Below are 26,431 nucleotides of genomic sequence, written 5' to 3' on the forward strand. Positions count from 1 at the left end.
TTACTGCTACATCCTACCTGTATGGCTATGGGCAAATGATGTAAACATTCTGAACCTTACTCTTTAAAATAGTGATAACAATTCTTTCTTTTCAGGCTTCTTTGGAGGATTAAATAGAATGGCATGTTGAAAAGCCTAGCACAATGCATGCCCAAAGTAGGTGTTTCCTCTTCTTCCTCTTCCATTCCCTTTACCTCATCACATATACTGTAGAAAGTATTACTATATAAGGAGGTTGGGAGGAAATGAACTTGTATTCCCATTTTAAGTATAAAATTTTATGATTCATTCTATAATCATCAACAACTTTATTCATTATCTGATTATGCTTAGGACACTTTACTGTATGACATGGAAATTTTGTGTCATTGTGACTATGTCTCCCACTAGACTGTAAGCTTCCTGAGAGCCTCTCTGTACCCCCCATCACTGTCAGAATAAGCCCTTATTGGAGCACCTGGCTGGCTGTTAGTAGAACATACAACTCTTGATCCCAGGGTTGTGAGTTTGAGGCCAGCATTGGTGATAGTGTTTACTTAATAAAAAAATTAATAAAAATAAAAAAATAAGTGCTTATTGAATTTAATTTTGGAGATGCAGTGATCTCTGTGCTGAATAATTTAACTAACCAGGAGTCTCTGTCCTCAGGGAGCTGATTCTCTTAAATGAGTCTGACATGCACAAATGTGCAAGAACATCTATTCATATCAGTAGCCAAGACAATAAACATATAGGATTCAATATCTTCAGACTGCCTGTGGCAAGCATTGGGGATTATTAGGTGGCTGGGGTGGGGGCAGAATGGCAATAAATGAGTAGCAGTGGGTGTCAGAATAAAATGCGGAACTTTCCTTAGTTGTACTTCCTGGAAGAAGTGTGACTTTGGGAGTTGTTTGAACCATAAGAGGCAAAAGACAACTAGGCATTGGCTTTTCCCTGAGAGAAAGCAAAGATTTAAGATTTAAATATCTTGCCTGGGAGGTAGGCCACTAGAACTCAGTTCAGAACATTGAAACATTTTATTCCTGTGACCCAAGAGACATCTTGTCAGATGCTGTTGGGAGATGGGACATGTGTTACTTAGTAGCATTTATATAGCACAGTGTGTAAGAGGATAGGCTCTAGAGTCAAACTGTTTGGGTTTACATCTGGGCTCCACTACTGACTAGCCATGTGACTTTGGGAAAGTTATTTAACCACCATGCCTCAGTTCCATCATGTGTAAAATAAGGACAGTAATAGTATCTACCTCATCAGGTGGTTATGAGGAATAAGAGATAATATATGTAAAGAGCTTAGAACCTTGCCTGGTGCTGAGTTAGCACTTTATAAGTGTTTATTATTATCTAATGAGTGGTCTTCAGTTCCTAAGAAATATATTGGGTGCTTATAGTAATTTTAGTGTGAGCTTGGGAGCATTTATATTCCAGGGTTTGCAGAATTTTTTTTAAGTAGGCATCACACCCAATGTAGGGCTTGGACTCATGACCCTGAGATCAAGGGTCATATGCTCTACTGACTAAGCCAGCCAGGTGCCCCCCTGGAGCATTTATATTCCATACTATCTCATGGAGTGGTTAGCTCCTCAGCAGTGGCTGTAGTAGAAGTGGTGATAACATCTGGCTCAAAGAGATGGAAGAACTTTCTATCAACTGAGATTGTTCCAGAGATGATTGGGTTGTCTTAGGAGAGAAGAACCTCTCCATTGTTGTGGGTGTTAGAGTTGAGACTGGATAACTATTTGGTAGGAATATTGCAGAAGGGAATGAAGGATGGAAGAGGGGTTTTGCTATACCAAAAATTCTCTGATTTCTTGATACTTGTCTTCAGAAAGGTTGGCTATGGAGTGGGAGTACTACTACTTGAAATATGGGGGACTTGATTATTTTTTGAAATTGTGAGCAGAGTCAGGCAATCACTTCACTCAGAACACTAACTGCCATGGATGGAGCTGGGATCAAATGTCATACTCCAGAGTCTCAAATCTCTCAAAAGTACGTTTGGGACTCAAGAGACAAGGGTTTTGGTTTCTGCCTTGCCAGCAATTAGCTATATAATCCTGGCCATGTTGCTTCCATTCTCTGAGCCTCAGTTTCCTAACCTAGGACATAAGTGTTTAGACTAGATTTTCTCTGAGGTATTATGAAGTATTGCCTTCTGTGGTTGGAAGATATGATTCTCTGAGTGGAAAGAAGTGGATGAAGAAAACATTCATGCATTCAGCAAATGTTTAATAAGCACTTGCTAAGTGTTAGGCACTGTGCTGGGCATGGGAGAGAAAGCAGTGAACAAGACAAGCATGGTCTCTGCCCTCCTAGTTCCACAATCAAGTGCAGGATACAAACAAGAAAAAAAATACAATACAGTTTAATAAGTATTCCATGAGGGGCAAACACGGGGCCTTATAGGAGAAGGATATGATCCAGAATAATTTTGAGGGAGAACATAAGAGAAAGCCTTCTGGAGGAGGTGGCATGTGAACTGAGTTTTGAGGTGGGAGCTGGGGAAGGGTAGCAACATTTGCATAGTTCTTGAGGCAAGAGAACCTGATGATTATGAGAACTATAGTAGGTTCTGTTCAGCTGGAGAATGGAGAATGAGAGGGCATTGGTGAAAGTTGAGGTTAGAAAGACCAAAGGACACCAGACTGGCAAGGAACTGTATGGCATGCTACAGAATTTAGCTTAAAGGCAGTACGGAGTTATGGAAAGCTTTTAAGCAGAGAAGTTACATGAGTCAGGGTTCAGCTGCAGAAATTAAATCACTCTAGCTATTCTCAGTAGAAAGAGCCCTAATACAGAAAATGATGTGCTTCCAAAATTGGTGGAAGGGCTGGAGGGGCGACCTTTAGGCTGGGCTTCCAGGAATAACTCTCAGAATACAAGGGGAGCTATTTTCTGTGCTACAAGCAGGAAGGTGAGGCATCAGGGGCTTTGGAAACACTCCACCTTATTTGAAGTCTAAGAATCAAGAATCTGCCATTGCCTTAACTATTGACTAGAGTATCATTATGCTTTCCAGATCCTCAGTGGCAAAAAAAAAAAAAATCAAGTGCTCTGGCTCCCTAAATATACAAAGCACTATAGTAACCAAACACTGGGGTCTATGGAAAAGTAACATGGCTGCAGAAAACCCTAAAATCTCCATCACTGTGCTTGCCAATAGAAGCAGCAGAAATATGGCTTCTGCGTCATTACCTCCTTCCAAATATTGTGCATGTGCATATGATTACCAGAAATAAATCACATCCAGAACACTGGATGAAAAGGAGCCTGAGAAATGACAGGCTATGGTAGGTTTTTGGTTTTGAGCTTTTCAGCAATATAGGAAGGCAGGCTAGAAAGAGGATGGCATGGATCCTGAGCACCCAATCTATAGTATCCACCATCGGATTGATAAGAGCTGTTCTGCTTTTGAGAGAAATAATTTGGACAGGAGAGTAGAGGCTGAATTGGGGAGAGAGCAGCACAAGAGACCAAGTAATGGGTAGTAATAGAATCAGAGATGGTGAGGCACTGATTAAAGGTACTGGCAGTAGGGAAACAGAGGAAGGACACAAGAGATATTAAAGAGGGAAAGAATCACCAGGACTTGGAAGACTGGTTGGTTGGCTGGAAGCAAGATGAGTGAGACGCAAGACTTATGTATATCTCACAGGTTTTTGGCAAGGAGAAATTCTTACAAGACAGGGAACTCAGGGGAAGGAGGAAGCTGGCAGGGATGGGGGAAGATGGTTTCAATTTTAGATTTATTAAGTTTGACATTCTTGTGAGATATTTGGGAGGAGATATCCAGAAGGCAGTTGGAAATTCATCTCTGGAATTCAAGAGAACTACCTGGGAGTCATCAGCAGAGAGTTGTAAGCTCTAGGCCAGCAAGGGTTTTGTTCCCCCTAGTGTCTAGTAACTTTGTTTAAAAGAGGTGCATCAGTGTGTAATGTAGGTGGTAGTTCAAGCTTTGGGAATGGATGGGTCCACCATTCAGTGCAAGTGTGGAATGAGAAGAAAAGTGGAATGAGATTAGAAAACCCTGGGAAATCATGGCCTTAATCAATGAATGAAGAACCCAGGCATGAAGTAAAGACTGTATAACCAGACAGATCATGTGGATAGTGTCCCCAACTTAAAGGTTGCATTTCAGGAAAGAGGAAGTCATCAATGAAATCAAGAGGGAGAGAAGCCAGGGGAGATAAAAATGGAAAATTGGCCATGCCATTTAGTAACAGGTTGGTCATTTGTTTACATTCACAAGAAGTTCTAGTTTGCTATGAAATGACTGGAGTGAAAGCCAGGCTACAGCGGATTGAAGGGTAGTAGAAAATGAAGTGGAGGTAGGATATGATTGCACTTTCAAAGTCAAGGAGAACAAGAAAAAAATAGGTCTTGGCAAGGATGTGGAGAAAGAGGAACCCTCTTGCACTGGTGGTAGGAATGCAAACTGGTGCAGCCAATATGGAAAACAGTATTGAGATTCCTCAAAATGGTAAAAATAGAACTACCTTGTGATCCAGCACTGCATCACTAGGTACTTCACCAAAGAATACAAAAATACTACTTCAAAGGGATACATGGACCCCAATGTTTATAGCAGCATTATCTATAATAGTGAAATTATGGAAACAGTCCAAGTGTCCATCAACTGATGAGTGGATAAAGAAGAGGTGGTATACATACACACACACACACACACACACACACACACACACACACACTGGAATATTACCCAGCCATAAAAAGAAGGAAATATTGCCATTTGCAATGACAGGGGTGGAGTTAGAGAGTATAATGCTAAGCAAAATAAGTCAGAGAAAGACAAATATTGTATGATTTCACTCATATGTGAAATTTAATGAAACAACTGAGCAAAGGGGAAAAAAAAGACAGAGAGGCAAACCAAGAAACAGACTCTTAACTATAGAGAATAAATTGATGGTCACCAGAAGGGAGGTGAGGGGGGACGGGTTAAATATGGGGATTAAGGAGTGCATTTGTTGTGATGAGCACCAGGTGTTGTATAGAAGTGTTGAATCTCTATACTATACACCTGAAACTAATATTACATTGTATGTTAACTAACTAGAATTCAAATAAAAACTTAAAAAAAAAAGCAAGGAGAAAGATTCTGGTTTCTTACATTATGGTACTGTTCTGATCACTAGTATCTGTCTCAACATAATATAGCAGAGTGGCTAATAGTTTAAAAACTATTTTGGCATTACCTCCTACAAGAAATAAATTTTACATCACAATCTAGCACATTTATATTTATATATAAGTGAAACAAAAGCTTCATTAAACCACAATTATATGAACATTTCATATAAGTGGAATCATACAAAAGCCTTTTGTTTCTGGCATTTTCACTTAGCATATTTTCAAAGTTCATTTATGTTGTTACAGTAATAGTATTCCATCCCTTTTTATGGCTGAATAATATTCCACATTTGTTTATCCATTCACCTTGACAGACATTTGAGTTTTTTCCATCTTTTGGCTATTGTGAATAATGCAATTATGAACATTCATGTACCAGATTTTGTGTGGACATTTTTTTTTTCATTTCTTTTAGATATATACATAGAAGTGGAATTACTGGGTCAAATGGTAACCCTATGTTTAACTTTTTGAGGTCTGACCAGTCTGTTTTCCAAGGTGGCTTCATCATTTTACATTTTCACCAGAAGTGTTATAAAGGTTCTGACTTCTCCATATCTTCCTTAATTATGTTATTATCTAGCTTTTTTATTGTAGCCATTCTAGTGGATGTAAAGTGGTATCTTTCTACAAATAATGCTGTAGTAAATATCCTGCATTTGCACTTCCTGCATTTGATTTGAATTCTCCTGGTAGCTAATATGTTGAGCATCTTTCCATGTGCTTATTGACTATTTCTTTTGGAAAATGTTATTCAGAACCTTGGCTAGTTTTTTTAAGTTGGTTATTCTTTTTATCATTGACTTGTTAGATCTCTTTATATATTCTAGGTAAAAGTCTCTTATCAGATATATAATTTCCAAATATTTTCTTCCATTCTGTGGGTTGTCTTTTCATACTCTTGATAGTATCCTTTGAAGCACAGAAGTTTTTAATGTTGATGAAGTCCAATGTGTCTATTGTGTTGTTGTTGCTTGTGTTTTTCATGTCATATCTAAGAAAACATTGCCAAATTCAAGGTCACAAAGATTACTCCTATTGCCTCCATTTTGTTAAACTTTGCCACATTATCATTATCACATCTAAGTAACTAATAGTGATTCCTAATAACATCAAGTATCCAGTCTGTTCAAATTTCCAATTGTGTCATAAATGTCACAAATATGTGTGTATGCACATAAATCAGAACACACGTTTCACTTGAGTCATACTTTTTTCTTCCTATTTATTTGCTAAAATTTCAGGTTGTTGGTCCTATATTTTTTTTTAATGTGTACCTCCACATTATAGCTTAATATGTTTTTTTCTGTCTTCTGTGTGTTCTATAAATTGGTAATTGGATCTAGAAGCTTGATCTGATTCACGGTTTTGTATTGTTTGTTTTGGCATGAATCATTCATAGGTGATATTATAAGCCAAAACCTTTGAAGTGGGGACTTCTTTTTATTCGATCTTGCAGGCTAAGGGCCATTTTGTTTATAGCCGGCATTCATTCAGAATTTCCAGTCATCTAGTTAAGATAGGTGGCTGTCCTAGCCTCAACAATTTATAAAGAATAAATAGCAATACTCATTCCTCTTAGAGTCTATGGTATTCTAGGAGTTCCAGAATTTAATTTCTATTCCTGTTTAATCTAGTTCCTGCCCCCTCCACCAATATCTATCTATTCACTTTTATAGTTTTTGAAAGAAAGAGGAAGAAGGGCCTTCAGAGATCTGTATAAAGGAGTCCTGGGTTCTTGAGGGCCCAGGAGCCTGCTGAAATTGCATGTATTTTTCTGAGGTGTCACTGAACTTTCTGATAGGTCTAAGTCCTCATGTGACAGAAGGGAGATGGAGGCCAAGAGAGGGGAAAGGAGTGGCCCAAAAGTCATAAAGCAAGGCTGAATTTGGGCTGGGAGTAAATCTGAAATCTTTGTCTCTAGCGAGTGCTTTTCCCCTAGTTCCAGATATAGGGTCAGGAACACAGAGCAGGAGCACAGTGATTACAAGTACATTTCAAATTTTGTAGAAGCTTTTCCACTGCAAAGTTGGCTTCCCTTCACAGTACTTAGCTGCAAACAGTCATAGTCTAAAGAAACCATAACCAGGAAAGGAAATTGACCTGTAAATGGAGGGATGGCAGTGTGTATTTGTAGTGTGTCCTTGTGGTTCTATCCACAGCACTGATTTTTTTTTTTTTTAATGTGCACAGCTAATTAAGAGTTGTCTATAGGGGCGCCTGGGTGGCTCAGCCTGTTGAGCATCCGACTTCGGCTCAGATCATGATCTCATAGTCCGTTAGTTCGAGCCCTGTGTCGGGCTCTGTGCTGAGAGCTCGGAGCCTGGAGCCTGCTTCGGATTCTGTGTCTCCCTCTCTCTCTGCCCCTAACCCACTCGCGTTCTGTCTCTGTCTCTCTCAAAAATAAATAAACATTAAAAAAATTAAAAAAAAACGAGTTGTCTATAAATACTTAAACAGTGGCCAAAGACACCTTTGCTTTCTTCTTGGCCCAGAATCCAAAAAACATGACTGCCAAGGCATGCTTCCTCCCCACCTATCCTTTTTTTTTTTTTTTTCATTTTTTTTCTTCAACCTTTCCCCCCTTACTTTCCATCACCTTTCTTTCTTCATCTTATCCTCTATATTTTCTCCCTCCTCTTTCCTTCTCTTTCCCCCTGCTTCCCATAATCCTCCCCTTATTCCTCTTTCCCTTTCTCCCTTCCATGCCCTCTCCCTTCCTCCCACTTTCGTGTGCTCCCTCCATTCCCCCTCCCTACATACCCCTCAACGCACCCCCAACAAGCTCCCCACCCCCACACCAGAACCGGGGCCTTTGGCTCTAGCTAGTCCGGGGCGGGGGCTTGGGCCTGCCGATTGGCTACCGCCGCTAGCACGCCAGCTTAAGTCCCGCCCAACGCAGCGAGTAAACGCGAGGCTGTAGCACCTGCTATTGGCCCGCGGGACTGTCAGCAGCACGGGTCGTGCCTCACGCAGGCGCCCACAGTAGCTAGGTGAATAAAAAGGCCGCCTACGGCCGGGGGGGGGGGGGGGAGGTGGGGAGAGGAGAGGGAGAGAACCAGCAAGGCAGGTTTTAAATGAGAGGCTGGCTACCGGGAACCCCGCGGAGAGAGCGAGCAACTTGGCTAGAAAAGCGAGCAAGCTAGGAAAGCGAGCGATACAGAGGGAGTAGGGGGAGACTGAGACTGACTTATAGCCGAACAGGTGGAGACGCACGCCCGGACAGACCGATCAGGCGCCTGAGAACCTCACACTGGTTCCTCCCGCATTTCCCTTTGAAAGCCAGGATTTTGCCTCTTCCTTGGCGCCTGAGAGAGAATGCTGGACTCTGCCGACTTCAGCGTGAGCTAAGATTTCTCAGCTAGGGAGGAAAGATCAGCCCAATCCTGAGAAGGGGGAAAGCCATCTCCCCTGTCCCCATCCCCCCCCACCCCATACCAAACTCGGGCGCCAGACCCAGCCCTTCCCCAACCATCCGACTTCCTCCTCTCCTTTTTAGCATGGTGGCTGTATGGACAGTCTGACAGAACAGAGACTGACATCTCCCAATCTGCCGGCCCCCCACTTGGAACACTACAGTGTTCTGCATTGCACCATGACCCTGGATGTGCAAACTGTAGTTGTTTTTGCCGTGATTGTAGTCCTCCTGCTTGTCAATGTCATACTCATGTTTTTCCTGGGAACGCGCTGAATGGAGTCCAGCCTCCTGAGCTGTGGCGAACTCTCGCTTTGATTTCATCCCGAGAACCACCGAGAAAAAAAAAAGAGAGAGAGAGACAGAGACAGAGACAGACAGTGACAGGGAAAGGAAGGGAGAGAAAGAGCAAGCTTTCTTACTCAGGGGGGAAAACGTTTTGAGCTTCAACATGGCCTCGCTGTGATATGTATGACGTTGGTATATTATCTCTCCCTAAATCTTTTGTCATGTCTTGTCTTTTAAATATGCCTGTGAATGTAGTTGCTTATTGCTTGAGTAAAATTGTTGATAAAGAAATGCATTCTATTTGAGTGTGCATGTGTGTGTGCATTCTCCATCTATGTGACGTTCACGGAGCAAGATCTGTGTCCTTAAACAGTGGCTTTGCTGTTTGTGGTGTCTTGTCAACTCATTTTCTTGAAAACTACCTTTAAATTCCATCAGGGAATTTTAGTCAAAAATTTTCTCCTGCCATTAGGAGTGAATTTGGGTTTGTTTGTGGAGAAAGGGGGGTTGTGGGAAGAGCGTGATGGATTTTTGACATCTTAGGAAAGACAGCCCTGTGCTGGATGTTTAGAGGGAAAAAAATCGATACAAGGAATGAATTTAAGGAAAATTATTCTTTAGTTTCTAATGAGAAGTGAGAATTTGAGAAGTGATGCGGTGGGGTGCAGTGAGCTGGCAGTTGGTGACTGTGTCATTTGACTCTCAATTTGCTGTTCAGGGATCACAGTTTACAGTCTGGAAAGAAGCCACCTTTAAAGCATTTATTAAAACATTTAATGTCAATTTCTTTGGAATCATAGACTGACATAAAAGCCTTCTCTGATCTTTATGAATTGGCAAGAGAAGACCTTGATAAGAGCTGTTTAACTTCCTTTTCCCAGAGAAGATTGTACCATTGGATTTGAGTTTGTGGATTTTTTTCTGCGTGTCCTCTGAAAAACAACAAAAGCCAGCTCTTTACCCACCCTGGGAATAATGGTATTTGTATATGCCTCTTTTGGATATTCTCATTTACATGATGTTCTTGAACTACATTTTAAATAGAACTTGCTAGTGCTAATGAGAAAGTGATGGTTTTTGTTTGCTTCCTTGTTCTTTAAGATCAGAGGTCTCGCTAATTGAAAGATTTCCATAACAAAATGAAAGTATGTATCATGCTAAATTGAGAGTTTTGAGCACCCTCCCCCTCCAAAAAAGTCTGGATGGAATGGGATGAGAGCTGGGGAAGGCATGAACTACAAGTAACATTCAATTTTGACATATATTTGCATTTCTGTCAGATGGTGGTGGTTGTAGTTATTATTGCTATTGTTATTATTTTATATTTCTCTTTCCACTGAGAACACCTTTGGAAAAGCCAGGAAAAAATTGTCTGTGATGCCAATGTGCATATTTTTTTCTCTCCACTTCCACCCACTGATTGGCAGGTATTCCTCATTCTGTGTTTACCTGACTTGAAATAGTGCCATTTCTGGCCCATGTAGCAATGAATCAGGGCACATACAGTATACATGCATGTTCCCCCTGTACCCATGTGGGCGACTACTCCTGTGTGATGTACGAAACTGCTGCCATTGTGCTGTCAGGTTCCATATCCTGTTGTTCAATATTTTTGGAAATGACTATGAAGGGAAAGGGGCTGTGAAGGGGGGCTCTCGAAATTGCCCTGACCTCAGAACCCAGAAAGTATTATTTAATGTCCTCCGAAGAGGTTTTGAGCCTCAGGGTGTGCTCTTGGCTTGATCTGGGTAAAAGAGTTTTTTTTTTTTTTTGTTTGTTTGTTTGTTTTTGTTTTTGTTTGTTTTTAATTCTGTTGGTACCATAGTATAAGCGTGATCTGGGAAGTTTGGTGGTATTAATTCTTATTATTTACTTTTCGGTCCCTTTTTTTGGGGGGGTCTGGACTGACCTGAACTTGTTTCTTTGCAAAGAGAATCTTGTGAGCGTCACCCCCCACCACCACCACCACACACACATCCTTAGTTCTAGTGGTATTATCTAAAGTAAGCTTATATTTTGGCTGGACACTTTGTTTTGAGACACATTGGACAGGAAAATCTCCAGGCTGGGCAGCTACAGACTTGAGTTCTGTCTGTTGAGCAGTTATTTGACCTTGGGAATTTTTTTTCCTTCTCAATGTGTTTGGGGTTCCCTGTAACATTGGCTTTTGGGGATGGTTGGATTAGGTAACCTCCAAGTTATTGCGTTTTGTGATTTTGGGTGCCCATATGCACTTGAAATCAGAGGACGATCAACTGGAAAGACAAGTGAAAAGAAAAATGAAATGTTAAGCAATGGGTGATGGGGTGGAGGGAGGAAATACCTTATTGCTGGTATCTGGTGAAACTTAAGTTTTACCTAAGAGATTTTTTTACCTAGCTGTGTGGGAAGAAAACTGGATTACAGCAATGGAATGCTTTTTGCTTCCCCCCACCCTTTAAGGTGAGAAGAGTTCTGTAAGTCTAGTCTTTGAGCCAGGTTTGTGACAAAATAGTGTTATGAAATGCCACAACTTTCACCTCTGAGTGCCTGACAGACCCTTGGCAGAGAACCTTTGGAAATGTATGTGTGTAGGGTATGTGACAGTATGTTTGTGGTGTGTATGCACACCATTCTGTGTGTGTGTGTGTGTGTGTGTGTGTGTGTGTGTGTGTGTGTGTGTAGGGGATAGGATGTACATTCTTGAATGTTGCTGGGGGTTGGTTGTGCTAGGAATGAGGAAAAACAGCAGGGCATGCATTGAGTGTTCCACAGTTCTGAATGGGCTCCTTGTGCTAGGGCCTGTAAAGATTTGACTGGTGCCAGACTGGATGGGTATTTCCCCTACCACTCCTCCTGCTACTTCACAACCCCTCAGGCTAAAGGGGTATTTCCATCAGTAATTTAGCTGACAAAATGGGTAAGCATTTTTCAAATTAACTTATCTCTAGGCAAGTAAGGGGATGTTGCTAGCCAGATGGCAGGCCACCCAAGAGCAGCTAAAAGGGAGTTTGGGAAGTAGAGAACCAAAGTTGGCAGTGTGGCTTTTTACTTGTGTGAATCCTAAAGGTTTGGCATTTCTCCTTCAGACTTGTGAGGATATGCAAAAAGAGAAGAGTGGGAGAATATGAAAAATGCAGCCCAGAAGAGCGGAACCCTCTGCATTTTTACTTTTTTACCCTCCCTCTTCTGTCTCTTCATCTTCTCCCTTCTCCATTTACTCTCCCCTCTGATATAGCCTCATCTACTCTGCCCCCATTCCTACTGTGGAAGGGGAGATGGAAGAGAAGAGGGCTTTTCCTCTCTGATTTATCCCATCTTTTCCCAACTAAGTTTCTAGTTCCCTTTCTTCCTCTCTGACTGCATTGGGTAGAGGATAGGATTTTGCTCTTAGGATGGACAAAATTCTAGCTCAGAAATTTTCCCCTCCAGCTCCCCACCAGGGGATTCTGGAACAGCCCTTTACCAGTATCCTAGCAACCTCCTGCATTACTCAGTTCCTGCTGAGCTCCAGAGCCCACCCTTTAAAGGTCCAGGCACAAAGGCCTCTAGAAAATGGGAGCTGGAGCCCAGCAAGACTTAGAGAGATGCTTTTGGGGAAGTGGACAAAAAAAGAACAAGATCCTCATTGTCTGCAAATGCCTAGAAAACATGTCCACAGAAGGCATACAGAGCCTAGCCGACTTTTAGCCATGGGGACTGTTTATTGGAAAGCTCCTGGGTTCAAATTCCTTTCTCCTTTCTTTCAAATGCCTTCTTAAGATTAACTGAGTCATTTCACAGCCCAGATTTCAGTGCAAGGAAGTCTGTAGGCCCTGAAAAATATTTTTTTTCCACTCTGACTTTTGCCTGATTCAGGGAGGAGGTGGAGGGATAGTGTGGTAGGAACAAACTGAGCAGTGCCTTTCCCCCATTGAGACAGCCCCTGCCAGAACCTGTAGCATCTATTTGTGTAGTATGCCCCAGTTTTGTCTGTGGCTTAGGAAAATGCCCAACTTGGCTGTAATGTGGAGTTTGGGGAGTTTTGTTTCTAGGTTGTTGGTCTCTGAATAGTTTCTAAATGGAAGGCTGGGCAAATAGGAAGACCATTTTGATTGTGGGGCTGGTGAACAGGTCTTGGACCTTGGCTGATTTTCTCATTCACTTGTGTGGTGATTAAGTGTTTAGGGAGCTGAGAGATTCCAGTGAACCTGTGAGTGAGGTACTCTTCTGCCCAGTGGTGAGGCCCAGATTGAGAGCACTTGGCTCTGACTAGAGGGCACAATCTCACAGTTGCAATGATGGTGCTAAAGCATGTCCTTCCAGCCTTGTCTGTTATCTTGGCCTCTGCTCCCTTTGGCCTATGGAGTGTTTTTCTGGATGAACACATGATTGGGACTTGAACCTATTCTTCCAAAATAACCACCTTCTCAGAAGATCTCACACAAAGCATCTGGATCCAGCCCCACATTAGCTTTGCCTCAAGAAGTGGGATAGAGGTGGGGAATCTTATATTCTCTAGCTCTTATTTGTAACTCTGCAACTTCTTCTAAGTCCAACTGAGGCTCTGATTTTCTAAGAATCCTTGATCAAAGCTTAGCTCTTCTGATATCTGCCTAGAGTGTCTCCTGTCATTAGGTGGGTCTAACTCTCAAGAGTATTTAGTTAACTGTGCTTTGCCCTGGCACCAAAGCACAAAGTAGAAAAACTATTAAGGGGTAAAGGCCTAGAAGATAGAGAAGACTTGGGATACAGTCCAGTAATGACAGTTACTAGTGACCCCTTGTCAGTTCATGGCCTATGGAGTTTACAAAGTAATTTTACATATTTTCTAATTTTGTGCATTACATCAGCATTGTGCAGTGGGTAGAGATGATTGTTTTTCCCTGTGTTACAGATGAGGTAAGTAAAGGTCAGAGACATTGGTGAGATGGACGTGGGTCTGCCTTTCAAATGGAGAGTGGGGAGAGTTGGAGTTGATCATTTCCAGCTAGTGTGAAGCTGAATGAAGTCAGGTAAAGAGGGAGGTGTGTGAGTCATTCCTGAAGTCATACTAGCTTCCTCAAGTTTGCTTGCTTACATTTTTAGTACTTTTTCGTACCTTTCATTTTTACAGCAATTTTGCACAGAATTCCTTATTAAATAATATACTGACTTTTTATCTTGAATATACATCAAAGGGTTTCCTTTAGTCTTATGAAAACTTAATATTTGGGATCTTTAAGGAGAAAGGCAGTGTGAATTGGTGAAGACTAAAATACAAAATGTTTTGAAGGAACTGCCGTTTTCATACAATTGTCCTTCCTTTCAAAGTACTCTTATTTTTCTATATTTCTTTTAAAATGTGCTGCTCAGAACTGATTATGCTACTCCAGATGCCACTTGATGAGGATGAAGTACAAAGGGACTTTGATCTATCTGTGAAATATCTAATAATGTAGCATTCTACTGGTTCTCAGCCCTCCCTGAACATTCAGATCAGTTGGGGAGTTCCTAAATATCCATGCCAGGTCCCCACTCTGAGAGATTCTAATTTAATTGGATAGGTCCTTGACAGCTTTTTTCCCTCTAAATTTCAAATTTAAGGCTCCCTAAGGTAATTCAAATGTGTAGCCAGCGTTAGGAACCATTGTACTACCTTTTGGGATTGTAAGCTCAAATGCTTTGCTGTCTAGTCCAATCTTCTACTCTGTTGTGAAATTGGTTCTTTGAGGCTTTTTTAAACCAAATTCATTAAATTTTATTTTGTTTGGTTAGTCCATTCTAGCTTTTTATGGGTTTTAAAAAAGTTTCTTTATACTGTGCAACAAATTAGCAGTCTCTTCTAACATTGCATCAGTTAAACTTTATTTCCCTTGGTTGGTCTATTCTTGCTTTTGGGGAGGGGTTTAAATTTTTTTTTCTTTATGTCATGAAATAGACTAACAGTTTATTTTATCATTGCATCATTTGGAAATTGAATAAGTATTATCCAAATTGTTGATTCAAAGAAATGTTCAATATGATGGGGGTAATCTCACCAGAGCCCCTTCTTGGAATTACAGCCCATTAACTTTTGTATATATCTGGTCAACCAGTGCAGAATCCATTGGGCTCTACCCTCATTTATCTTACCAACATGTTAATGAGGATAATGTGTCATGATAGATTTGTATGCTTTGTAGAAATCAAGATGTATTCTAGGTTTCTATCAATCATCTACCAAGCCAATGACCTCATCAGAGAAAGGAGTATGAGTCACTTGGCATCTTAATCCTGGTAAATCCTATTTCAGGCTCCAGAATTCCCTATTTTCTTTCAGTACCCATAAACTATATGTTTCTTAACTAGGTCCAGGATTTGCTGAGGGCCAGTGCCACAACTGTAGATTTTGTGTACCATCACTTTTCTTTTCCCCTTTTTGGAAAAACAGGGCATCATAGATGTAGCTTTAAAACAATATATTTGGTTTTGAGAAAGTTTGGGAACATCTTTGTGCATGTTTGCCTTGGTTGGCTGAATTGTTTTATTAACCAGTGGTTCTCAGCCCTAGACACACATTGGAATCACCTTGGAAGTTAACAAAACTAACAACAATTCCCAGAATCTCTGGAGATCTGGTGGCCATGGCATCAATATTTTTTTAAAAGCTCCTTGAGGTAACAGTAATGTTCAGCCAGGGATGATAATGACTGCTATGTTAAAAGGGAATGTCAGCTCAGCCTGAATCTAGCTTATTGCACACATGAATAGGCAGGCTTCACAGATGGTGAGATTTTATTCTAGGATTGTGGGGGCCTTGATGAATTTGAGGGGCTTGTGCCCACTCTAAAAAGGACTCAACCCTAGAGAGTGAGTAGTCTGGGGACCTATTTAGATTTAAAATTATCAGCTGTGAGATGGTTTGAACCCTTCAGGAAAAAAGAGTCCTTGTGCATTTGCTGTAATAGTAGGGAAGATTCTGTTCCTTTGCTGTGTGACCTTGGGTAAATTACTTCTCCCCTCTGAAATTTGGATTCCTCATCTGCAAGATAGGATAGGAGGATTAGATAGCTTCAAAGATTTCTTCTGGCTAATGATGTGTGCTTACTTTGTGATTAATAAAAATGATCAAAATGATTAAGGATATTATTATTAAAACCAGCAGGTAATCCAAAAGATACTTTTTAGCTGATTTGGAATACATAGGGTGATTTGGGGTGGGGGTAATGGATCTGCTTTCCTAATTATATTTGGCTTAGGTTTCTTCTAAAAGGTTGTATTCATTGAGCACACAGTGGCTGCCAGCAGGGAAGAGAGCCCAACAGTGAACTGAGTGGCAGAAAGATTCCAGTTTGAGATTTAGCAGTCTTTAAAAAGACATGTTGCATGGATAATTGAGAATTGCCTCTTATAGATAAAATATCAGCCTCGTAGGTCTGTCTGGGAAAGGAGGAATGGGTGTGGCTACTTTGACAGCCCAGAGCCCCTTCCTGTGGTATTTTAAGTAGCCATTTATTTAGTTAATACTACTGTTAATAAGAATTTGGAAAAAGTTCTCTAGTCATTTCATTGGCTCCTTTTATTTTTTTAATATGAAATTTATTGTCAGATTGGTTTCCATACAACACCCAGTGCTCATCCCAACAGGTGCCCTCCTCAATGCCCATCACCCACTTTACCCTCCCTCTCACCCCCCATCAACTCTCAGTTTATTCCCAGTTTTTAAGAGCCTCTTATGGTTTGGCTCCCTCCCTCTCTAACTTTTTTTTCCCTTCCCCTCCCCCATGGTTTTCTGTTAAGTATCTCAGGATCCACATAAGAGTGAAAACATATGGTATCTGTCTTTCTCTGTATGACTTATTTCACTTAGCATAACACTCTTCAGTTCCATCCATGTTGATATAAAAGGCCATATTTCATTCTTTCTCATTATCCTTGGCTCCTTTTAAAACCTGGAAGTAGTTGAAGAAACTGAGGCATAGAGAGATTAAGTGACTCACTCAAGGACACACAGTTCAGGAAGTGGTAGTTCCTGACCTAGAAACCAGGCCTCTCGGCACTATATCCTGTAGTTCTTCCAGTGTGTCCTGCATAGTGGGCTCTGTGGTCAGAATGTGGTCATGACTCAGAACTGAAGGGGTTCCACTGACATAGAGCAAAACTCATGAGGAAACTTAGAAGAAAGGGGTGAAGGGGCAACCTGGAGGAAAAGGAAATATTAAGGGTGTGTTTGAGGTCAGTTCTTTCTTGCCCTTATCATTCTTCTGTGCTAGTTTCCCTTGGCAAGAATTGGCCATTTGGTCTTTGAGCATCAAAGTCAAGAGTTGGTAGCAGAGAAGAAGGAAAGTTGTGCATGCATAGCAGAGACACTATATGGAAGGCATACCTTCAGTAGGAAATAAAAACACTGGAAATTGTCTTGGGACCCCTGGAAGCAAGCCATGGCTCTGTTCCTACCTTGCTGCCACTTTCCCACCAGGGGATAAAGGCCATTCCCCACTAGGCCTCAGTTCCCATGTCATTAAAATGAGGAGTGAATTCAATAGAAGAACCATATTTTCAAATGAAATCTAAGCCAGAAGCTTCTATATAGAACAGGAAAAAGCAGAACTAGTTTGGTTGAAATGGGCCTAGGACAGAGGTGGAGGACAGAGTCTAGAATCTTGCCAGAGTAGACCTTACTTATTAGGGGAATTGGGATTAGGACAGTGGGAATGGCTCTGCCCAGCTCAGACAGACTGCTTAGAAAATAGGACAAACTTAGGTAGGAGAGGTAATTCTTTCACTTAAGTGGGGAGGATTCACAGAGAATCACAAAGGGACAGAGATAAGAATACCTTGGAGATCTATAGCATGCCTTCCTATTTTACAAGTGAGAAAAGTAAGTCACTGAAGGGAAAAGGGACTTGTCCAAGGTTTCAATGATGGGCCTGGGATCCTGAGTCCTCAAATCAGGACTTTATGTTCTGTAACCTGCTACCTCTGCTATGGGGTGCTGGCTCAGTGCTCCTTTGGCTAGATCAGAGACCTGAATGCACTCTCGAGTTTGGCTGGAGAAAGCAAGTTGATAGAGAAACTGGGAGAACAGTAGTATTATGTAACCTCCTGGAGGGGAGCAGGCCTGTCAGTAGTTCTTGGGGTGCCAGGCAGTGAGGTGAGGGATAGGAAATCATAGAATCTCCTGCAATGCAGACTACATTAGTTCTCCTGAGGGAGGGAGCCCTGGATCCAGCCCTGTGCTGTGCAAACATCTACCCTCAGGGTCCAGAAGAGGCCAGCACTGCATATCCATAAACAGCTCTGGGAATGGTTCTGGAAGCTCTGAACTCTGCCTGCCTGCCTTCATTAGAGGAGGGGGAGCCATGCACCTCCATGCCCAGCTGGCTGCAGGAAGAATGTGCTAAGTGCCCACCCCCACCCCCTCAGAATGTGGTGCCTAAAGACAGCAGCTACTTTTAGCTGTACCTCCCACAGCCTCTCCTCTGCCCACTCTCTTCCTTCCTCCTCCCTTTGTGAACCCTGCTGGCTGGCAGGAGGTCTGGGCAGTAGTGGCTGCTTTGACATTGGGAAAGAGGCAGGCAGTGGGGAGCCAGGTGACCCTAGGAGAGGCTGTGGTAGACCTAGTATAGTGGGCGGGGAGGGGGGGTCAGAACAAAGGCAAAACTATGAGACTGTTTTGTGGTTAGGGCCCAAAGGGAGTGGAGGGATTTATTAATTTCCCTTAGACCTTGCAACCAAATGAACTGCTTGTCTTAAGAATCAAGGTTGAACTGCACAGGAGGACTCAGGAAGATTTATTGGACAAAATGCACATAGACACTTTCTGTACTTGGATTTAGAGAAAGGCAACTGGGGCTAGTAATGCTTGCTTGATTCTTGATTGTCAAGAATCAACACTGTCTTACACTTTTCAGGGATTTTACAAATTATCTCACCTGATGTTTTCTGTAGTCCTGTGAAGTAGTAAGGACAGGAAATATCATTTTACAGATGAGAAAAATGAGACTCAAAGAGTCATTGTCATATAACATCTGATCTGGGCTCAAGCTCTGGAAGTTATAGTGCCTTTTAAAGTCATTCCAGATGGCTGTATCTTCTAGAAAAGGGGTATTACAGTTATTTTGAATCTAATTCATTGTGGAAGCTGGAAAACTAGGCTTAGAAGGCTTAGAAAGAGAAAGGACTCACTCAAGGAAGCACAGTATGTTTGTAGTAGTACTGGAACTAGAACATTGCCTAGCAAGGATGTGAGTTCCTGGACCTGTGGCTTGCAAGCTGCTTTTGATTTTCACAGATGGTGAAGGAAACCTGTGTAGTGTGATGGGAAGCAAATGGTCACTGAACTAGTAATCTGTCATTTTTTAGTTTTGTGACCTTGGGCAAGGTACTTAGCCTCTCTGAATTCGTTTTCTTTTCTGTTAATTGGGGTGTAAATCCCTGAGAACTCTCTGAGGCAGAAATATCAGTGTGACTGTTATAATGGAGGGAAGTGACACTCAGTAGGCCCTTTGTAAAGGTTTTGTTAATGAAAGACATACACATGACTTAAGAGGGGCTGCAAATATGAACTCAGTCACTGGGTAACCTTGAACAAATATCATTGTCTTTGTGCCTTATTTCTCAGTCACAGCATGAAGGACTCTTTTACTTCTCTCCATTAAAAGTATAAAAGTTCTGTGACCTGGCCCATGTCTTGGATCCTTGGTGGAAAGCTGGATTTTTTTTCTATAGGAGGCTTTCTTTTACTTACCCCAGCTCCATCTCCCCCACCCAGCCACATACATATTGCTATGAATAGCAGACTAGCTTTCTCTCTCCCTGTCTCCTGCAAAGTTAAAAGAGGAGCTTGGCAGAAAGCCAGAATTAATTGTGTTTTTATTTAGTGCCTTCTCAAGTCCATCAAGCCAGAACCATCGAGGCACCTGGCAATTAAAAATCAATTCTTGGCCCCCAGGTCCTTGGCTAGGATTTGTGATGAGCATTACTGGGTTTTCATGATACAATTAAGAGTTGTGTTGGAAACTGCAGGTTCCTAACAAATGACCTACTTAGAAAAAATCAACACTCTTCGCCTTTGTCTGTATCATTTTGTTTGGAAAATTCTCATTTCTTGGAGGGCAGAGCTAGAAGATAAGGACTATTGTATGGTTTTCTATACACACATTGGCCACATTGGCCACATTGGCCTTTTCTCCACAACCCTATGAGGTGAGCAAGGTCAGGATTATTCCCCATTTTAGGGCTAAGGAAATTGACTCATAGAATTGCTCTGATTGACTCAGATCAGTGCTGCTTCTTAAAAGCAGTGGTGTGCAAGGAAGAGCTTAGAATGTAGAGTTAACTGTTATCAATTCACCAACCAACCAACCAAGTGGCCTTTGGCAATGATATTGTTCTAAAGATTCCTTCTGCACTTTGTTTCTATCTAGGTCTTGTTATAAAAGTTAGTCAATAGCAGATAAAACCAGGCAGATGCCACTAGATAATTCTGGCTAGGTTGGTATTGAACTACTGATTGACATTTCAGATACATCTATTTTGACCTATGGTATGTCCACTCAAATATCATATCATCCAGGGATGCATGAAGGGTAGCCCTAGATTCTTTTGCCTTTCATGTTCAGTTTGGAGGTTTTCTTTTTGTGAGGTACATTTGGGATACACATGGGATACAAGTGTGGAGTACACTTTCACATTGACACACTTGGAACACACACATTCAGTTTATCATGAGGTACACTCACATTTGGACTTACTCTGTACGGGCAGGGTATACACACAAAGGCACATATGATGCATGCTTATGCAAATTTGTATGTGTGGACACACGTGCATGCATATAAGGTATGACCACACACCCAAATACACATAGGGCACACTGAAATGCATGTTCAGATATACTCCTACCCCCAGAAAATACACTCCTATCCCTAAAATACATACTTTAAAGAACTTACCTGCATGAATCACCCTCCCCTGATGAGATACATTTTAACACACCTATGGGGCACACTCACATGCCCCATACACCCCTATGGGGCACACTCTGATCCAGAACACATGCTACCCTTAGAACCAACTAGTTGTCCCAGCTTTCCAAGTGGGCACATCCCAGTGCTGGCCCCACCTGGTGGGCCTTTATCAGTTTGCTCTGGCCCTCCCTTCCTTTATCCGTGAAATCAGACTTCAGAGAGCAGTGAGCTCAAGGATAAAATGGATACTCAAGATGGCATGTGTTATAGCAGTCTCTTCAATGCAAACAAAATTTGCAACTGAGCCCTCAGATGTTGTGTTAATAGGCAGATGGAGAAGAATGGAGAAGATAAATTGGCACTAATCAGCGCAGAAAGCTTGAACCTGCTCTTCCATCCACCAATCCACTTCCAAACAATTATGGAATGATATGATTGTGAAAGGATGTCCTAGACAACCTAAAGTAACTGAATATCACAGTTCATTTTTCTTGGGAACGAAGTAACAACTTGGACCCCAGCAAGTATATCTAAATTGTATGTGGGAGGATGTGAGGGGAAGTAGCAGGATGCCTAAGACCCAGCCTCTTCTGGGTCAGTGGTGGGTAGAGAGAACAGCCATTTTCTTCTTCTTTTTAAAAAACTTTTATTTGCATTTTATGCAGAATTTACTCCTGGGCTATAAGTTTTTGTTTCTTCAGTTTCTCTTGGGATATCTTTTTCTTCTGTGCAACCGCCTCTTCTGGTTTAGGAACAATCTGCCCTTTTTCAGTAAGGATAATCTTGATGTGGCAGGGAGAGCTCATTTATGGGTTAGTCCAACTGTGAGCCCTGTAAGTTCTATGCTGCATCTTGGGGACTTTGTTCACCTGGGTGTGTTCAATGACCAGAGAATCTGCATCTAAACCCTTAAGTTCAGCATTACTCTCTGCAGTTTTCAGCATGTGAAGTAAAGATTCAGCACTCTTTTTGGGCCACTGGCCCTGTGTCCCATTGCACTATTTGGTCTGGACACACTTACCTACTTCACCGTTGTAGCAATGGAATGGCACACATTGCTTCTGCAAAGTGACATCATTCACATACTTAGTGGCATTTCATATATGCATACTCTTGATGGCCTGGGCAGTTTCATGTGTGTTCTTGAAGTAACCATGAAGATTTGAACCTCTTGCTTTGCATGATTTTGTAGGATTTTCTGGGTCAAGTGAATAGGAACCATTTTTAGAGATCACCTCAGGCCACTTCAATAGCCACATTCTTAATGACCACAACCCTGCCCCTAGGCACAACAGCTTGAGCCATCTGGCCCCACTAATGAGGACCTGCTATTTTTAGAATTTCTCAACTTGGAAATCAGGTCGGGATGTCCTAGGGAGGCCTTTCTGGCCTTTAGTAACCAAAGGCTGGAGCTGGAAGGAGAGAACCCTAGACTCAGTGTTGATTGAAGGTATTAAGCAGAGAGACAGGTAGCTAGAGTGTGCCAGGTCTGCCCTGCAGCAGCAACCTTACCCTGAGTGGGATACTCTTGACTATGACAGGCCTATGCTTGTTTCTCAACTTTGCATTTGAGATCAAGAAACATGAATTCCAGTCACTGTTTTGAAACTTAGGGTGTACCTCAGTCAGGGTTCCCTCCTCTGTCTGGGTCTTCTTTGGTCTGTAGGCAAAATCGCCAGTATATCCCTCAGATGCTGGCAAGAACTCAGAATAAAAGTTGAGAAAATGCTTTGCAGACGTACTAATTCTTCACCCATGAATCTGTACTTCCATCCATAATCTACTTTCAATGCCCATCAACAACCAGGCCTGACTCCTATCACAGTAGCCATAGAAAGAAAAGGGGGTGAGGGAGAGGAAACCTCATGGTGTCAGGTTGATCAAAGTCATACTGGGGTCACCCTCAACCTTACAGATTTTTTTCAGTGCTAGGTCAATCCTTTCTCAGAAAACAGGTTTGCAACATTATACAGTTTTGCCTCCTCAGAACCCTAGGCAGCAAGGAAAAGTGGAGGACATCAGGAGCAAGGACTTCTTCCTAATCTAGGAAAAGCAAAGTCAGACCACCTATACCTGCCATCTGCCAGAGGAAGCAACCTGGAATGCTGACCCCAAGAGAGTGCTTTATTCCATTTTGTGCTCAGGACTATTTCACCTGCTTTGTTGAAGGGGATGGGTCAGGAACTAGACTACATAGGCTCAAGTTCAGATTTCTTCTTGCCATTATACATTGTGGCCAAAGGTCTTCCAAGCCTCAGTTTTTTTTAATCTGTAAAGTGGGCTTAACTATAAATCTCAGGATTGTTGGATACAAGAATTCATCATGGCAAAGGGTGTGAAATGTGTCTCATAAAATGTTGAACATGTTTTGCTGCTGTTTGGATTCTTAAGAGTTCATCCAGGTCATTATTACAGGTAGTTTAGAGGTAATTCAGGAGCTTGTTTTCATTTTAGTTCTCACTCCTTTCCCCTATCCTTCCTTTAAGGCCAGTATTGTCTCCATTTTACAGATGTGGTTACTGAAGCACAGTGGAGGGAGAGACCAGCCTGAGGCTATATAATTAGGCAGTGGTGGATCCATGCCTTCAGACTCTGTTTAGTGTTCTTTCTCTATGTAGTTCCAAGCTACCAGCCAGAAATCCAGTGCTAAAGAAAGCTGCCCATGGCAGCTTAAGTTAACATAATTTAAAAACTTGATTTGTTTCTGACACAGAACAAGGAAGGGGGGCTATCTGGGGCCTGGCCTTCACCAGAAGTATCCTGCTTGTCTATGAGAGGCACGTTCACTGATCTTTCATCCCTTCTACAGCAGCTTAAGTCCTACTGGTATCCTGCATGTTGGATGCAGTGCAGCGTTGGAAAAGATGCTAAACTGTTGTGATAGGGAATTGTGCTGCCCATTTAAGCTACTTCAGAGAGGGGTCCCTGAAGGCACTTGATCAACCCCCACCTCATCATAGCTTCCAGGGTACAGAAGCTTTGTATGGCTGACCTGCATAAGGGTTTAGGTAGAAATGTATCTAAGAATATAATATTTGAGGGCCTTAGTCTGTGGAGTATTTTGCCAACTCTTGAAGGATAAGATAGTGGTTATTCAAGAACCAAAGCTGGGAGAGTCCCTTGAGACCATCTTGGCTGATTCTCACCTGGCCTTGATGTGGACATTAAATTTCAGCTGGGATGACTTTTTCTCACTTAATGTGTTCTTCCTTGTATATTATAGACTCTTAAGCTGGGCCAGATTTTCTAGGAGGCCTTCTACCTTGTATATTTTTGCCTTTCTGAACCTAGGAGAGATACATTGAAACTGAGTGGTAACAGGAAGGCGATGAAATAATCTGTGGAAGTCATGCCTTGGGTGCTAGGCATCAGGGAAGATGGCCTTTTGTATCTTTCTTCAGCTGTCCTGCTGTGAATATGTTACTTTCCTATGGCCCCTGATAGGCTGTGGGAGCCTAAATGAAAGTGTTTTTCATTTGTGCTGCTAAAATCTGCAGGATGACTATGGTACTTCCCTGTCTGGGGGATTAGACAGTTTCTGGAGTGGGGAAACTGGAGGAAAAAAAGAGAGAGACACCTTCTGTTCTTCAAGTTTGAGAGCCCAAAGAGTGTATAGGGAAGAGTTAGCTGCTGAAGCCCTGCCAAGAAGCAGCCACACAGTTTCCCCAGCTCCCTTGACCCTAGACACCTTATCTTAAAATTATTTTATTTTTGAATAGGAAATACATCCACATGGTCAAAATCTAAACGATATAAGAGGATGCACAGTGAAAAATCTCCCTCCTGCTGCTCCCTTCCAGCCACGTGGCTGCCTCTGCAGAGGTCACCAGTGGGTCCTTCCAGAGAAATGTTCTATGGATATATAAATATATATGGATATATTCATTTTTTTAAGTTTATTTATTTTTGACAGAGACAGAGTGTGAGCATGAGCTGGGGAGGGGCAGAGAGAGAGAGAGACACACACACACACAGAATCCGAAACAGGCTCCAGGCGACAAGCTGTCAGTACAGAACCTGACGCGGGGCTCAAACTCACGAACTGTGAGATCATGACCTGGGCCGAAGTTGGACGCTTAACCGACTGAGCCACCCAGGCGCCCCTAATTTTTCTTTTTTTAATGGTTATATACCCACTGTTCTATGCCTTGCTATACTTTGGAGGTTCTTTGAACCTGTGGAGCATGAGGATGTGCTATGGAGAGCAGAGGTTAAGATCACTGGTTCTAGAGTGAAACTATTTGGGTTTTGGTTCTAGCTGTGTGACCTTCAGCAATCACTTCAACTCTTTGAACCTTGGTTTCTTCATTTTTAAAATGGGGATCAAATAAGTTAGTATATGTAAAAACTTAGATTTGCCTTTGACATATAGTATGCACTCAGTAAATGTTAGTCATCTTTTTTATTATTAGAAGAAAAACATTGGACTATGAGTCAGAAGATCTGAGTTCTCTTTGGCCTCTGCTCCTGGGATAACTGAGTGACTTCCTTTGTCCAAGCCTATTTTCTCATTTTTAAAATGTAAGGTCTTATTCCTACTTGGCTTATCTTCCAGAGTTTCTGGGAGATCATGAATGTGAAAGCAACTTAGCTTCATTCAGTGAGCTCATGAATGTGAAAGCAACTTAGAAACTGTAATGTGCTAAGAACATGGAAGTGGTGCTACTTACTCTTTTCATAGAACTACCTTGAGTGGCTTGAACCCAGTGTCCTGAACTGGGTGGAGAAGGCAGTGCCCTTTCTTCTGGCAATGGAACCTAAATGCCATCCTTGGACTGGAATTCTATTTTGGGTGTATGTAGCCCATGGCAAAAATTCAAAATAGTCAAGTTTTGTCTTTTGACATTTTTTATCAGACTACATACCTCTTCTGACTTCCTTGTTTCCATGTTTTCTTTGCCTCCCCTCTGTCCCCTTTAACTCCCCCTCTGTCTCTTGTCAAAACCTGCTTTTAGAAGCAAGGCAGCAGCATCTTTCAAAAGTGACCCCAACTTTCCATTTGAGATAACCCAATTCAATTAGCTCAGAGAGGAGCTAGATCTGCCCAAGTTCATACCACAAATCAGTAACTAAGCCAGGCCTGGAGTCTCTTCTTCCCATCCCATTGTTTTTGTTTGTTTGTTTGTTTGTTTGTTTGTTTGTTTTCACTTTGCATTTTAGTGTGAATTTGAATTTGAGATTCTTTAGCAAAGACGTTTGGTGATGAGAGATATTCTGGTAATGTCTGCATTTAGCCTTCATAGTGAGGTGTTCTTAATTTCCAGGGTCAGACTTTTCTGGGGTCCTGAGGGATAGGAGAGGCAGTGCTGGTTGTAGTACTGAAGGGATGATATCTGTAGAGCAGAGGGAGGAAAGAGTACCAGAAAATATCTAAAACAGTGATCTCCAAAGTGAAGCTCAGGGAGGAAACACTGGAAGTTCTTTATATATTAAATTGCTAATCTCATTATCAATTAATTTCCATTTTTGTGTAAATGTTTATAAAACACATACTACATTAGTACTACATTAGTATTTAGATACTGGGGTAGATATTAATTTTTTAACCAATTGATGTTTTTTAACCAAAAACAATTAACAACCATCTTTCTAAAATACTGTAGGCTTGGTTTCTAATTTTGGCTCTGCTGCTGACTAGCTTTAGATGTTAGGTAACCTCTTCACTGGAACCTCAGTTTTCTTAT

The 26,431-nt window shown here is 41.8% G+C and overlaps 2 protein-coding genes across 10 annotated transcripts in view; both read left to right on the forward strand.

Moving 5' to 3' along the window:
- ARHGEF9 (Cdc42 guanine nucleotide exchange factor 9) overlaps positions 1 to 26,431 on the forward strand; it is a 197,470-nt gene that overhangs the window by 18,777 nt on the left and 152,262 nt on the right. For 2 of the 9 annotated variants that reach the window (XM_081793610.1, XM_081793603.1), the window contains exon 2: positions 96 to 156. The exons of 2 other annotated variants lie outside the window; for them this stretch is intronic. In XM_081793610.1, the coding sequence (XP_081649736.1) occupies positions 124 to 156 (33 nt within the window). In that variant the 5' untranslated portion in view covers positions 96 to 123. Of the gene's footprint in view, positions 1 to 95; positions 157 to 8,925; positions 9,049 to 9,601; positions 9,835 to 26,431 lie in introns of those variants that run through there. 5 more of the 9 variants (XM_081793608.1, XM_081793611.1, XM_081793605.1 and 2 more) reach the window with 5 other exon arrangements.
- LOC145714283 (uncharacterized) lies at positions 8,183 to 8,845 on the forward strand. The gene has a single exon (XM_081793614.1). It carries the CDS (start codon positions 8,665 to 8,667, stop codon positions 8,842 to 8,844), a length of 180 nt encoding a protein of 59 aa, XP_081649740.1. The 5' UTR covers positions 8,183 to 8,664; the 3' UTR covers position 8,845.

The sequence above is a fragment of the Panthera onca genome, chromosome X (assembly GCF_046562875.1).
Source record: "Panthera onca isolate mPanOnc1 chromosome X, mPanOnc1 haplotype 2, whole genome shotgun sequence".
NCBI classification, from domain to species: domain Eukaryota; kingdom Metazoa; phylum Chordata; class Mammalia; order Carnivora; family Felidae; genus Panthera; species Panthera onca.

Coding starts and splice junctions, on each gene's coding strand:
- LOC145714283 (XM_081793614.1), top strand. CDS start 8,665: ATGGACAGTCTGACAGAACAGAGACTGACATCTCCCAATCTGCCGGCC.